General features: G+C 41.8%; 2 protein-coding genes across 6 annotated transcripts in view; one reads left to right on the top strand and one right to left on the bottom strand.

The window, feature by feature from the left end:
• Window positions 1–10447, bottom strand: part of PPAT (phosphoribosyl pyrophosphate amidotransferase) — a 46828-nt gene extending 36381 nt beyond the window's left edge. For both annotated transcript variants that reach the window (XM_003415891.4, XM_064285766.1), the window contains exon 1: window positions 9759–10447. In XM_003415891.4, coding sequence (XP_003415939.1) covers window positions 9759–9886 — 128 coding nt within the window. In that variant the 5' untranslated portion in view covers window positions 9887–10447. The remainder of the gene's footprint in view (window positions 1–9758) is intronic.
• PAICS (phosphoribosylaminoimidazole carboxylase and phosphoribosylaminoimidazolesuccinocarboxamide synthase) overlaps window positions 1–14461 on the top strand; it is a 59587-nt gene that overhangs the window by 29877 nt on the left and 15249 nt on the right. For 2 of the 4 annotated variants that reach the window (XM_023555081.2, XM_064285765.1), the window contains 3 exons: window positions 6274–6410; window positions 10679–10745; window positions 12618–12815. In XM_023555081.2, coding sequence (XP_023410849.2) covers window positions 6274–6410; window positions 10679–10745; window positions 12618–12815 — 402 coding nt within the window. Of the gene's footprint in view, window positions 1–6273; window positions 6411–10194; window positions 10577–10678; window positions 10746–12617; window positions 12816–14461 lie in introns of those variants that run through there. The other 2 variants (XM_003415892.4, XM_023555083.2) reach the window with 2 other exon arrangements.

Below are 14461 nucleotides of genomic sequence, written 5' to 3'. Positions count from 1 at the left end.
GCAGTTCCAACCTGACCCATCGCAGATACCAGAAAAGGTAATAAAATGTTGTATTAGCACATAAAAGAAAAAGGCAGTATAAAGGAAAAAGCACTGGACCAAGAATTAGAACACCTGGGTTCAAGTCTCTCTCTGATGCTAATCACTCAACACAGAGCAAAATCACTGCACCTCCCTGGATCGCTAGGATAATCCAGCTTTAGGATTTTATACATTAATAGAAACTGTTTTTAAGTAAGCAGAAATAAGTGAAGGGTTTAACAAAGTGAAGGCACCCACATAACCACACCCCAATCAAGATATAAAACATGACTAGCACCCTAGAAGCCTCCAAAGGAGCCCTGACAGAACAATGGTTAAGCTCTCAGCTGCTAACCAAAAAGTTCGTGGTTCAAACCCACCAGCCACTCTAAGGGAGAAGAGACCTGTGATCTGCTCTAGTAAAGATTACAGCCTAGAAACCCTATGGGACAGTTCAGCTGTCCTATAAACTTGCTATGAGTTGGAATGGACACGATGGCACACAACAGAAGCCTCTGGGTGGTGCAAGAAGTTTGTGCAGGACTATTAACCTAAAGGTTGGTGGTTTGAACCCACCCAGCAGCCCTGTGCAAGAAAGGTGAGGCATCTGCTTCCTTACATATACACAGTCAAGATCACCATGAGTAGGAATGGTCTCAAGGGCAACAGGTGTGGTTTCTGTTATTTTTTAAAAGAAGTCATTAATCATCCCACATAGGTTACCACTATTCTGACTTCTATGGCCATAGCTTAGTTTTGGAATTATGCAGTGTACACTTTTTAATGTCAAGCTTCTTTGCCTCAACATTGTGAGATTCATCCACGATTTTGCCTGTAGCAGTAGTTCAATCTTTTTTATTGCTGCAGTGTATTCCACTGTAGGAATATACAGACCATTACGTTTTAAAATCTAGCCCATGTTGGACATTTCAGTTGTTTCCAAATTGGGCTATTTATGAATAATGATGCTATAAAAACTCTTGTGCATATCTCAATGAACATGTATGCATTTTGGTTGAGTATAGACCTACATGTGGGACTGCAGCATCAGAGAATGCATATACCCTGCTTTAGTAGATACTCACGGTTTTCCGAAGCGATAGTACCGTTTTACACTCCCATCAGCAGTGCAGGAGCGCTCCCATTGCTCCACAGCCTCACCAACCCTTGGCACTGCCTTTTTTTTTTTTTTCTTTTTTATTTAAAGCATTTGGATGGGTGTGCGGCGGTATCTTATTGTAGGTGTAATTTCATTTCCCTAATGGCTTAAGAACTAACCAAAAGGTGGGCATTTCAAATCCTCCAGCAGCTCCTTGGAAACCCTACGGAGTAGTTCTACTCTGTCCTGTAGAGTGGCTGTGAGTTGGAAGAGACTCAACAGCAAGTTTTTGGTTTTTTTTGGAATGAAAATATTGAGCATATTCTCATATTTATCAGTCATTCAAATAGTTAACTATTTTCAGAAACACTGAGTTATAACTTAAATATTTTCAAATCGGCATAAAGCAAAAATAGGAATGTTTGCTCTGACACCTGCTTTGCCACCTACACAAAATTGAAATAAACTGGGAGAGGCGTGGATGGTGAGTTTTTCTTTCCTATATGTCAAAAAGTCCAGTGATTTCTTTGGAGTAGGAAAGACCTACTATATAAACAATGTTAGGGGGGATAAAAAAAGCAAAATCACTTATTGCTCATTATGGTAGTTGAATTGTGATGATTTTTCTTGTTGTTAGCTTCCGTCAAGTCTACCCTGACTCATGGTGACCCCGTGCATGACAGGTTCAGGCTCTTGCAATCCATAGGGTTTTCATTGGCTGATTTTTGGAAGGAAATTGCTAGGCCGTTCTTCCTGGTCCATCTTAGTCTGGAAGCTCTTGGTGAAACCTCTTCAGCAGCACAGCAGCATGCAAGCCTCCACTGACAGAATGGAGTGAATGTTTTATTCTTTAGTGTTTAATAGAATACATAATCAGTCGCATCACCAGCGATTCACACACATGGAGAAAAACAGTATTGAGTGTTTCTGTTATACAATTGGCTGTGAATAAGGAGAACAAAATTCTCTAGAACATTTAGATTTAGGTGGTAGCTGCACTTGAGGTATATTTGCCAGGAATCAAACCTGGGTCTGCCCCCTGCATTGCTATTAGTACAGATATTCCATAAATCTAGGAAAGCCGGAAGCTGTGTAAGGTGGAAACCTGTCAGAGGAGAAAAACTAAAATATTTTCCTCTAATACGAGCAATAGAAAAGTGGCAAAACTGCACCCTGTCAAAGCGGAAAAACTTGCGTGACCCAGAAATACAAGGCAGTCCTGTAGAGTTCTGGCTCTTACAGATTCAACTGTATTAGTAAACAAGGCCCAAATAAAAGAAATCCAGACATGAAGAGTGGGCCTGCTTTTGGCCTACACCTGATCTGTGTTATTAAAACTACAGAATACAGAATGAGATCACCTGGCTCGAACATTTACCAATTCTGAGACTTTTACTGCTTAACGCCTCTGTGCCTGTTTTTTCATCTGTAAAACAGAGGTGATCACAATTTAGATACCTTATAGGGTTGTTGTTGGGAAACCCTGGTGGTATAGTGGTTAAGTGCTATGGCTCCTAACCAAGAGGTCAGCAGTTCAGATCTACCAGGTGCTGCTTGGAAACTCTATGGGGGCAGTTCTACTCTGTCCTATAGGGTTGCTATGAGTCGAAATCGACTCGATGGCAACAGGTTTGGTATTCTGGTTTAGATAGGGTTGTTGTGAGAGTGAAATGAGTTAATACATGAAAAGCTCTTAGAAACAAGTACTAAATTTTTTCTGTTATTATTATTTATCAGTTCTACTGCAGTACAGTGCTCCAAGGCTCCCAACACTGACCCTGTTTTTTTTTTTTTTTTTAATTGTGCTTTAGGTGAAAGTTTACAGCTCAAGTTAATTTCTCATACAAAAAATTTATACACGTATTTATGTGACTCTAGTCACATAACAGCACACTCCCCCTTTCCACCCCGGGTTTCCCGTGTCCATTCAACCAGCTCGTGTCCCTTTCTGCCTTCTCATCCCACCTCCAGACAGAAGCTGCCTATTTAAGTCTCTTGTATTTCCTTGAACTAATAAGCACACTCTTCGCAAGTATTATTTTATGTTTTATAGTCCAATCTAACATTTGTCTGAAGAGTTGGCTTCAGGAATGGTTTTAGTTCTTGGTAAACAGAGAGCCCAGGGGCCACGTCTTCTGGGGTTCCTCCAGTCTCACTCAGGCCATTAAGTCTGGTCTTTTTAAGTGGATTTGAGTTTTATATCACTTTTCTCCTGCTTCGTGGGGCTCTCTGTTGTGTTCTCTGTCAGGGCATTCATTGGTGGTAGCCAGGCACCATCTAGTTCTTCTGGTCTCAGGCTGATGGAGTCTCTGGTCTGTGTGACTCTTTTCTGACACTGACCTTTAAATAAAGACCTGGTTGGATTAAAAAAGAGCTTCTCTGGGGAGTTCTTCTAAATATATTATTTTTGTTGCAAATACTTTTTTTGGCACTCCTCTTTCAAACCTAAAGGGTAACAATTACGTGACATTAGCACAGATGTATCTATTGCTCTAATATTACTTTTCAATTAACAATTCTCTTTATACTACTTAAAATAAGTGGGGGGAAAACACTGGATTATAGTAAAATAAACTGTTACAGTGATAAGGTTCTCCTTGCTATAATTTCCTGTAATTTATAGCTTATCTGAAAACCCTGGTGGCGTAGTGGTTAAGTGCTACGGCTGCTAACCAAAAGGTTGGCAGTTCAAATCCGCCAGGCACTCCTTGGAAACTCTGTGGGGCAGTTCTACGCTGTCCTATAGGGTCGCTGTGAGTTGTAATCGACTTGACGGCATTGGGTTTTTTGGGCTATAGCTTATCTGACTCCCTCGATGGCACAAACTGTTGAGCAGTCAGCTACTAACTGAAAGGTAGGTAGTAAGAATCACCGAGATGCTCCTTGGAATAATGCCTGGTGATCAACTTCCAAAAGATCACAGCCATTGAAAACCCTATGGAGCACAGTTCTACTCTGACACACACGGGATCACCAAGAGTCAGAATCAACCTGAGGGCAACTAGTTTTTTTTGTTTTGTGGCTATGTAAAATAATTAACATCAGTACAATCAACTCCTTTTGTTATTAGAGAAACACAGAAAGAAAGAAAACTGGTTACTGAGAAACTTTATTTGCCAACAGAACCACAAACAGGATGTAATCACACACATACATTCCCATTTGTGCCACATTCTCCTCTCACTAACAATAGATCGGAATCAGATAAGATAGGAAAAATGAAAAGAACATGATTATTGGCTGTTCATTTATCAATGGCTATGTCGTGTGAATAGTAAACATCCAATTATATGTAAATAGTCCACACCCCACACTTTTCTTTCATAGCATCCATCCCAGTTTTAGTTATTTATATATTCTTATTTGTAGTACCATAGTATAGTCATCACTGTGTAAGCTAATATATATATAATGCATATAGGTACTAGGTACTGTTTGTTCTAAGCACTGTACATATATTAAAGTATTTAAACCACAATCCTATGAGGCAGGTACCATCATTATTCCTAATTTATGGATGAGGACGCTGAGGCATAGAGAGGTCTGTGCTGAACCAACTGGCTACAAGGTTTCTCTGGGAGGGCAGGAACCCAGTCTGCTCTGTGTGGTACAATATTCTCAGTGTCCACCACAGTGCCTTACATGTACACAGTAGGTGCTCAACAGACATTTTTTTAATAAGGTACTAAAGAACAGCAGGAATTTCCCCTCTCTCTCCTCTCCTCACACCTCCCCTTATGTTTCAAGTGAGCTGAAATTTTATTTTTCCATTTTTGGACACCAATTGCAAATCTGATGATTTGCCCCACCTTTGCCTTCTTTAGCTTGCTCTTTTTTTTCTTTGCCTACTCTTAATGGGTTCAAGTGGGTATGTTATTGAACAGGGAAATAGCTATAGGTCAACCACACACAAAGGAGCCCTGGTGGTGCAGTGGTTAAGTACCAGGCTGCTAACTAAAAAGGCTGGTGGTTCGAACCCACAACCATTCCACCAGAGAAAGATGTGGCAGTCTGCTTTCGTAAAGATTACAGCCTTGGAAACCCTTTGGGACAGTTCTACACCGTCCTATAGGGTCACTATGAATCAGAATTGACTTCACAGCACACAACAACCACCACACAAATATATCAATCCCAGCCCACTGAATTTGAACCCGGAAAGGGACCATAAATATATCTAGCCAAACAGATGAAAAAACAGACCCAAGTCAAACTGGTATTACTGGAAAACTTGGGACTAGATTTCAGGTCTCCTGTTCAGCAGTTGCTCCCAGTATTGACCAGAATGACAAGCAGTGTCACTGAGACTCTCTTCAAAAAAAAAAACCCAAACACATTGCTGTCCGGTTGATTCTGACTCATAGCAGCCCTATAGGACAGAGTAGAACCGCCCCATAGAGTTCCAAAAAGCGCCTGGTGGATTCGAACTGCCAACTTTTTGGTTAGCAACCATAGCACTTAACCACTACACCACAGGGTTTCTAATAGGGGTAGGTAAATTCTTCTTCAGACTAAAGCAAATAATAAAGTTCTCAAAAATAGTTATATTAGAAAGTCTGGTCAAAATTGAAAACACATCTGATTTAAAATCAAGAATCATTAAATTACATAATTACAAAAGTAAGTGAATTAAGTCTTTCCAAATCAAAGACTAGAGCAATTATCAAGAGCACTTTTAAAATAAGTCATTTCCTCAACCAAAAATTACTTGATTTAAATATAAACCAAACTAAACCTGTTGCCCTCGAGTCAATTCTGATTTCTAGCAACTCTATAGGGCAGAGTAGACCTACCTCATAGGGTTTCCAAGGAGCAGCTGGTGGATTTGAACTGCTAACCTTTTGGTTAGCAGATGTAGCTCTTAACCACTGCCCCACCAGGGCTCCAATTCAAATACAGAGTATAGATTAAAGGGGTATAAAAGTAAAACACTATAGAAATGTTATGTATGTGGTCACTAATGGATAAAAATCAATTAAAATAAGATATCCCCAGCTTTAATTTGCCAAGCAAAACAAGTTCTTCAACAACCTACTCCTGTGTTCTCCAATATGCTAAGTGACAATAACTCAGAACTTATTCCACAGACCTTTGAGTGTACCTCTTTCTCACAAGTATCTTTCTAGTGATAATGTTATATACTCTGTTTGCAGAACCAGTGTCCGTATCTCCTAAGAAAATTGCTCCTGAAATGATTGCAAATCAGTTTCCTCAAAACATAACAGAATCAAAAGATTCTACAGGAAGTTTCTGCAGAAAGAAGCCCCACTATGTGACCCAGCTTCATCAGGTAAATCTCATAAATTCTAACTTAGAAAGAAGTATAGAAATGTTCAGCTGTTGTTGGGATTGATTCCTAACCCAGAGCAGCAGAGCCTTCTCATTTCCTAACTAAGGAAAGGCTAACTAGCTAACTCATGGGCTAAATCTGTGAAATTTTAGTAATTTCTTTCATGGAACCTTCAAATATATCCAGGCCATTTTAGTCTCCATAAGATATGACTGTAGTTTAAAGATGAAAATGTTTGCTTCTCAAGGGGATGGTGTCTGGTTTGTCCAGAACTCTGCAAACCAGTGAAATGTTTTCAGGACCAAGAAAGCATTTGATGGTTATATGAATCTGGTATGAATACACACACAAACATAGCCTATAGCTAAGGGGACAACAGTTGGTTTAACATTGACAGTATTAAGTTAAAATTCTTCCTGACAGAAAGCAGAACTACCCAGTGAATATGCAAATAGCCAGAATAGCTGCTAAAAGCGAGGTACTTAAGGATGAACCTATCCTAGTATCCTAGTGCATGACTGTCAGTAATTGATACTCTATTCACATTTTTATATGAAACACATAACGTTAAAACTTTCAGGAATTCTGTTGTCCCTGAGGTTAAATTTTTTTGAATCAGATCATGCCTAACAGATAAAAGAACCAAAAACAAAGTGAAAGGGATAGAAATCTCAACTTCTAATTCCGTTTTTTAGGAAAATGAACAAATTTCTTCATACAAAATGAAACAAAACAAAAACAACAAATCCTTGTTGTTGTAGAAACAGTCAGCGTAGTTGAGGGTGTGGAAATAGACCCTTCTGCAATAGACCAGCAATTGTCAATGTGTATGTGTGTACAACTAGCTCTACTGTACATTAAGCTATGACAACCTATGTAGGCTTGCAATGCTACTAGTTGGCACTCCTTGATGCGATGCCATAAAAAAAAAAAAAAATTAGTTCTTAATCTCTCTCTGACCCCTGCCTACCAGTTTAGAGCAGCAGCAGATCATGTTTTATAAACACGAGGGAGTTTCCCTCTTCATTCAATCAGAATCAGTTCTTCCAGAGAGTGAAGACTTTAAGTTAAAAATTGAATAGGATTATGTGCAAGAGCCAGTCTTCTCTATGCATCTTACAGATTCCATGCCTACAAAAATCTGAAGCAAATAGTGTCCCATCAGTACATTTGTTCTCCAGAAGCAACTGTTTCTTGACATAGTTATTGAGAATAAGTTGAGATACCACAGAGTCAATTTTCAACACCATAGTCTCTTAACGAAGACTTGCTTAGCCAAATGAACAGTCTAACTCAGAGAAATCCATTTAATATTGCTCTAATACTATATGTTGTATGCGTCAAGTTGATTCTGACTCACAGCAAGCCTGCAGGATGGAGTAGAACTGCCCCATAGAGTTTCCTAGGCTATAAATCTTTATGGGGCAGATCACCAGGTCTTTTCTCCCCGGAGTGGCTGGTGAGTTCAAACCGCCGACCTTCTGGTTTGCAGCTGAGCGCTTAGCCATTGTACCACCAGAGCTCCTTCTACTAGTATACAATCACATCTTTATTCCCCTTATTTCATGTCTTCTCATCCCATAATTCTTTTACAGACAAGCAAATGTTGAAAACAGGTACATGTATCTAAAAATCAAGTTGTAGTCATTAAAAAAAAAAACCATATGTACCAAGTATTTTCCTAAAATGAATACTAGAATTCCAATTAGTACTAATATCTAACTTAAAAAAAAAACAAAACTTTTTTTTCAGCAGGCATATTTTAAAGGGGAGGAGAGAATGTGAATGAAAAGAACTTTGAGTATCTTTAACAAAAAAGTAAATATACTTAAGAAAATGAGAGAGATCCAATGTCAGCTCATACATTTCCCAGACCCAGGCAACTCTAAAGATTTCTAGTTTGTACACATCATCCCCTCCTCCATGACAAACCAGCCAGAAAAATTTCTCTTAAGGATGTTACAAACTAACATCATTCTGGACTACCACAGAACCAGAGTTTAATTTTTCCTTAGATTGTATATTGAGTCTTCTAAACAAATGTTCTTAAAACAAGATCTCTATTATGGTCAACACACCCTTATCCAGGATTACAGTTATTCGAGTTAAAAAAAAAAAAGTTGCTTCTTTTTTTTTTTAATTCATCCCAGATTCTGAGTTACTCTCAGCTCTTTGTAAACAAGGAGTCACAAAATGTGAAACTGAAATCCTAGTGTTTGGGACTCTGAAAACAGCAAAAAGACTACTTCTAATTTAAGTTTGGTGAGGGAAAGCTAATCATTTGGAATGCATTTATACACTTTGCACCCACAACGCAGATAAGTGTCATTGCACATTCCTGTTTTAGCTGTGACTACTTTATTGCCTTATCGAAACTTTGTAACTCTTTCAGAGACCACGTCAAACCTAGGTTTATATTTCTTACCAGTAACTTAAGGCAACTGTTTATATTAACTTCCAGTTAGGTCAGGTTTGAAGAAATGGAAAGAACCCAGAAAACCCAGTGCCGCCGAGTCGATTCCGACTCAGAAATGGAAAGATATGGATGCAATGTTATTTTTAAACATTAAGTCCCCCCCTCCATTTTTCAAAATCAGTGTGTACCTTAACATAGGAGGACTACGCCCCTTCCCTCCTTTTTAAACGTTTTCATTCATTAACCAAAACGTTTACCCATGAATCTTTTCCAGACGCTCTATTCTCTGTGATTGGTTTGTTTTCAGTTAATTTACACTGCCTTTTTTACTACTACTACTACTTCTGCTACCACCAACTAGTCCTGTTCCCTCGGGTCTGCACTCTATGGTCCCTAAGTTCCCACAGCAATAACTACCTTCGAATCCACAATTCGGTTCAGTAACTAAGCCCCTGCAAACAAAAGCTTGTGGTGACTGGAGGCCCCGCGCGCACACCTCAAAGTGTTGTAGGACCTGGACCAGCCATGAGCCCACACAAGCTTATCACAAGAACAGCTCCAGACTCTGGGAGATTAGAACTGTCGGGGAGGGGCCCAGTCCTGGCCAGCCCAAGCAAACCGGAGCCTTACAAAACTGGCCAGGCTCACGAGGAGTGCACAGACCAGGAGGCGAGCCCCTAAACATTATCAGGGATCAGGGGGTAGAACAAGTTAAAGTCCAGAGAGGCAAGGAGTCCCTCGCACATGCCTGGCAACCTGATGGATATCACAGGAAGGTACCTGTCCAGGTAAGTAGAAGTCCGGCCTCCCCGCCCTCAGGCGCGAGCGAGGGCGCCAACTCAAGCCGCAAGACTTGGGCAGATATACAAGCATACACGCTGTCACTCCCACCCCTCAGCCGCTCGGCCCCCAGCTCCTACTCCACTGCTCACCGGTGCTGCAGCCCCACGAGTCCCAAGGTGATCACATGCGGCACATCTAACTGCGTGGGCCACTCTCCTGAGGCGATGCAGCCGAACACGCCACATTCTTCTCGTATCCCCAACTCCTCTAGCTCCATGTCGCCGCCGAAAACACGTGGCGGGACCTGCCGCCACGACCGAGGTCCAAGCGCCAACCAGCAGTCTGCTCAGCCCTGACGCCCCAGACGCTGCAGAGAGCGGCTTCCTTCCCGGCTGGTCGACCCTCGCTACTGCGGCGGCGCGTCCTTTCAATAGACAAGCGTGATTAGCTCGCCCCCCGCCTCCCTGCCCCGCCCCCTCCAGGCCCACCAGTGAGAGAAGGCGGAGGAGGCGGCACCGGGGCGGGCCGAGAGGAGGAGGGGGTGGAGCTAGTCCTCCGGTGAAAACGTCCAGACGGCTAAATTCCCTGCGCGTGGGAATCTCCGTTATTTTCCACCCAGAGCCGAAGTGATGAGAGTAACGGAGTTACATAGCTCCTCTCGCAGAGGATGTACACTTAGTGTGGCCCTCCTCACGTGCTCTCCCCCAGCAGTCCTCACTTGGTACGCTCCAACCTATGACCCCGCGTAGCTGCAGAGAGGAGTCGGCTCCCGCGAGCTTCTGTAGAGTGGGGAGGGGTCTGCAGTACGCGCCACTTTTGCCTTTCCTGGAACAGCGCCCGCGAGGGGCGGGGGACGGTCCGGAGGCGGGGTAGCGTCGCTGCGCCTGCGCGGCGGGAAGCCCCTGAGAAGCTTGTCGCCCGAAGTCTAAGTGGTCGGATGCTGTTGTGGTGCTAGACGTGAGCGCGAGTAAGAGCGCAGGGATACGCGGCTCCGGGAAGGGGGCGTGCCTGTGGGCGGTGCATGGCTTCTCGGCTCTGGTGAGCCTTGCTGACCTCTCCTTTTTTCCAGATCACTGCTTCTCTTGCTGGCGCGGGAACTGTCCCCAGCCTAGTTAAGACAATGGCGACGTCTGAGGGTGAGTAACAGAAGTCGGGGTTCGCCGGGAACTCCGTGGGCCCGCCTCTCCCTCCTTTCCCTCCGTGGCCTTCCCGCCCCCGAGTTTGAACTCGCGGGCTCGACGGGGACACGTGCAGGCACTGAGGCCCAAATCACCGCCATCCCGCAGGCAGTTCTCGGCTTCCCTGCGGCTTGTCCACTCTCTAGGCCGCCGAAGGCGCGGACATGTGGCCAGGCCCTGGCGAGCGGTGGGACCTGCGCACGCCGCTCCTTGCAAGTCCTGGGCCTCGTGAAGTCAGAGCTCTCCCGGAGGACTCCGAATTGTCCGAAACCTAGCACTGCTTTCGGGGTGGAGGAAAAGGAGAACAGAGGAAGAGGGTAGTTGTAACTAGAAGCGGCCAGGAGGTGGAAAGGTGCTTGGAAATCACTTTTGGGATTCAGTAGATATTGCAAAACAATTACGTGAAAATTTAGTGTTGACTCTTAAAACACAAATCTTGCTTTTCCTATGTTAAGTGAACGAACCTTCTGAAAATCTTGTGTTTTCTTTGCAGATTTTGTGTGATTTTTTTTTTTTTTTTTGTCTTAGGCTTTGATGCCATGGTGGCTTTGGAGATTCCAAAACCCCCAGGCAAAGAAGTTTCCTTGCTTCACTTTAGATTTATTATATTTACCAAAAATTCCAAACCCGTTGCCATCAGGTTTCAACTCATAGAGACCCTATAGGACAGGGTAGAACTGCCCCATAGGATTTCCAAAGCTGTAAATGTTTACGGAAGCAGACTGCCATGTCTTTCTCCTGTGGAGAGGGCTGGTGAACCACTAACCTTTCCATTAGCAGCTGAGCGCTTAGCTCCTCTGCCATCAGGGCTCCTTTTTATCATATTGTCCCCAAGTGGTCAGATCCTTCGGGAAGATCGTTGGTGATACGTTGATAAAATGTTGGCTTGTTCCACACACCAAATTTCTAAATTTATGATGACCCAAACTGCTTGTTTTGCTTAGTCGCTGCTTTTTTTTATATAGAAAAATTGAATTTAGATTAAAAGGTTATAGATTCAACAGAGAGATCCAGATAATATTGAGTAATAACTCCATAAAACCAAGGCATTGAAAAAACAAGCAAAAAAAAAAAAAGCATTGGACCAGAATTTTTCCTTCTATCAGAATATCTGATAAATCAAATCTCTAAAATCTTTACTCTTCTACTTCTTTTCAGCTTCCATATCTTTGGCAGGCTAATCTTTCCAAAAATGTCACTTATGTGGTTTCTAAAAGACAATTCTTTGCTTAGAAGTATTCAGTGACATCCCAACAAGAGCTATTAAAATCCAGTCTGAAGACAGAATTGTGTTTTAGAAAGGCCTTTCTAAAACACAGTTCTGTCATTTTACTTCAGTGCTTAAAAGCCCCATGGTTGCTCTTAGGATAAAATCTAAAATCCATCAGTAGGACTCAATGAGGCCTGAAGGATGAGTAGGGACATGGAGGGGAAGGGAACAGTGTTCCAGACCTAGGGAAAAGCGTGTCCAAAGGTCTGGAAAGGGGATATAGAAGTTCCCTAAGGAAGTTGGAACTCTAGGGAGGGAGTAGAGAAATAGGAGTTTGGAGCACTAAGCAGAAGCTGTATCCTGATGGTCTTTTAAACCTTGTAAATAAGTCTGGATACCACATTAAGAGGCTGGAGATTCATTGAGGGCCTCCAACTTAGGTGCCTTGCAATAAAAAAATAGCAACTATTAAACTTAATTGTAAGTATAAGGTTCTAAGCAGATGAATTCATTTTTATTTATTAATCACACTGGATGTTCACTGATTCATATTTCTAAATGATTTAGGCTTCAGGGAATTTCTTCCTAAAATCTGATATATTTCCATTTTGTTTCTGCAGTACTGAACATTGGTAAAAAACTCTATGAGGGTAAAACAAAGGAAGTCTATGAAGTGTTAGATAGTCCAGGAAAAGTCCTCCTGCAGTCCAAGGACCAGATTACAGCAGGAAATGCAGCTAGAAAGAATCACCTGGAAGGCAAAGCTGCAATTTCAAATAAAATTACCAGTTGTATTTTTCAGTTGTTACAGGAAGCAGGTAAGTGGCTATCTACCCTCTTCCTACTTCCCTCGCCCCACACCTTCCTTCCCCTTCTTTCTCTCCTTCTGTCTCTGTTTCTGTCTCTCTCTCTCTCTCTCTCTCACACACACGCACACATGCTGGTCTCATTCATGGGAAAATAACATTATTTGGATCAACAACATGTTATTTGGGGATGTCATACAAGCTAGGCTTGTTTAAGCCAAACCGAGAGCTCTTAAACTTTACTATGACATTTTGCTTATTTTGGAATTAGTGGTATCATTTGATTAAGAGGTATCTTAACGATTTGTATCAGATAAAGATGATTTATCTGTATCTTCTCTGCAACTTCCCTCTCCTAGGACATGTTCAGTCATAAGGAATTTACTGGCAAAGGAAGCCCATTTTAATTTTAGGTAGATACAACTGGTAAACTGAAATTTACTCCCTATAATTTCTACACAGTTGTTCTTTGTTCTGCTTCTTGGAGACAATACAGAATTTCAAATCTCTCTTGCACGTGAAAGCCCTGAAAAGTGTTTGAAGATAACCATTCTCATCTTCTCTCCTACCATTCCCCAAGTGAGGGATTTGGACTAGATCAAAGATGTCTACTGACCTTCCTACTCTAAAACTGAATGAAGACTGTTTCTAATTGAAAAGTCCATTTGAAAGACCAAATTAAGATTAGAACATTGTGTAGAGGACATTTGGAGCAAAGGAAGAGGGGAAGGAAGTATCCTGTCTCACATTTTTAAGTTAGTAGGAAAAAATATGTTAAATTTCAAACCTGAATTGTCATCCACATCATAAATCCCTATATTTTGAAAGTGAATATGTTACTATATATTTAAAGGCTCTCCCACAGTTCCTCAGTCATGGAGAGCAAGATTTTTGTTTTAAGACCTCCTTGATTGATGGTTTCCCCAATGAGTAGATTTCTAGAGAGAGCATCAGACTAATATTAGGTTCTTTCGCAGTGCAGATGAGTGTCTGATCCATGTTTAAATCTCCTGCATTATCTCCCTCTCCCCATCCACAGTAAAAAAAATTTAAGGTGCTTAATCAACCCCTTAAAAATATTAACAATTTAAAAAGTTAGTTGCTATAGATACATGCATGCACACACGCTATTAAGTACTAGAAGATGAAAGTCCTGCATTCCTAGCAAACTGGGTCAGGTGGTCACTTTAAATGAAGTGTGTCAGTAATTACGTTTAAACCACTGTATCTGGCATGCTTAATGTAACTAAAAAGTACTTCGTTTATAGGTAATATTGAAAGGTGTTTTCCGGGTTTTATATATAGCGCTGTGAAATAAAAGAAAATCTAAGTTTTTAAAAATTCTTACACAGAATGGTTTATGGAACAGATTAGGAGTCCTGACATTAAAACAGATCCTAAGACCTTCTGTTGGCACAGGACGGGAACCATCCCCGAAGACAACTCATCAGACATGGAAGGGACTGGTCAGTGGGTGGGAGAGAGATGCTGATGAAGAGTGAGCTAATTGTATCAGGTGGACACTTGAGACTGTGTTGGCATCTCTTGTCTGGAGCGGGGATGGGAGGATAGAGAGAGGGAAGCTGGCAAAATTGTCACGAAAGGAGAGACTGAAAGGGCTGACTCAATAGGGGGAGAGTAAGTGGGAGTACGGAGTA

Source organism: Loxodonta africana, chromosome 5 (assembly GCF_030014295.1).
Source record: "Loxodonta africana isolate mLoxAfr1 chromosome 5, mLoxAfr1.hap2, whole genome shotgun sequence".
NCBI lineage: Eukaryota > Metazoa > Chordata > Mammalia > Proboscidea > Elephantidae > Loxodonta > Loxodonta africana.
This window is presented reverse-complemented; position numbering and strand designations above follow the sequence as displayed.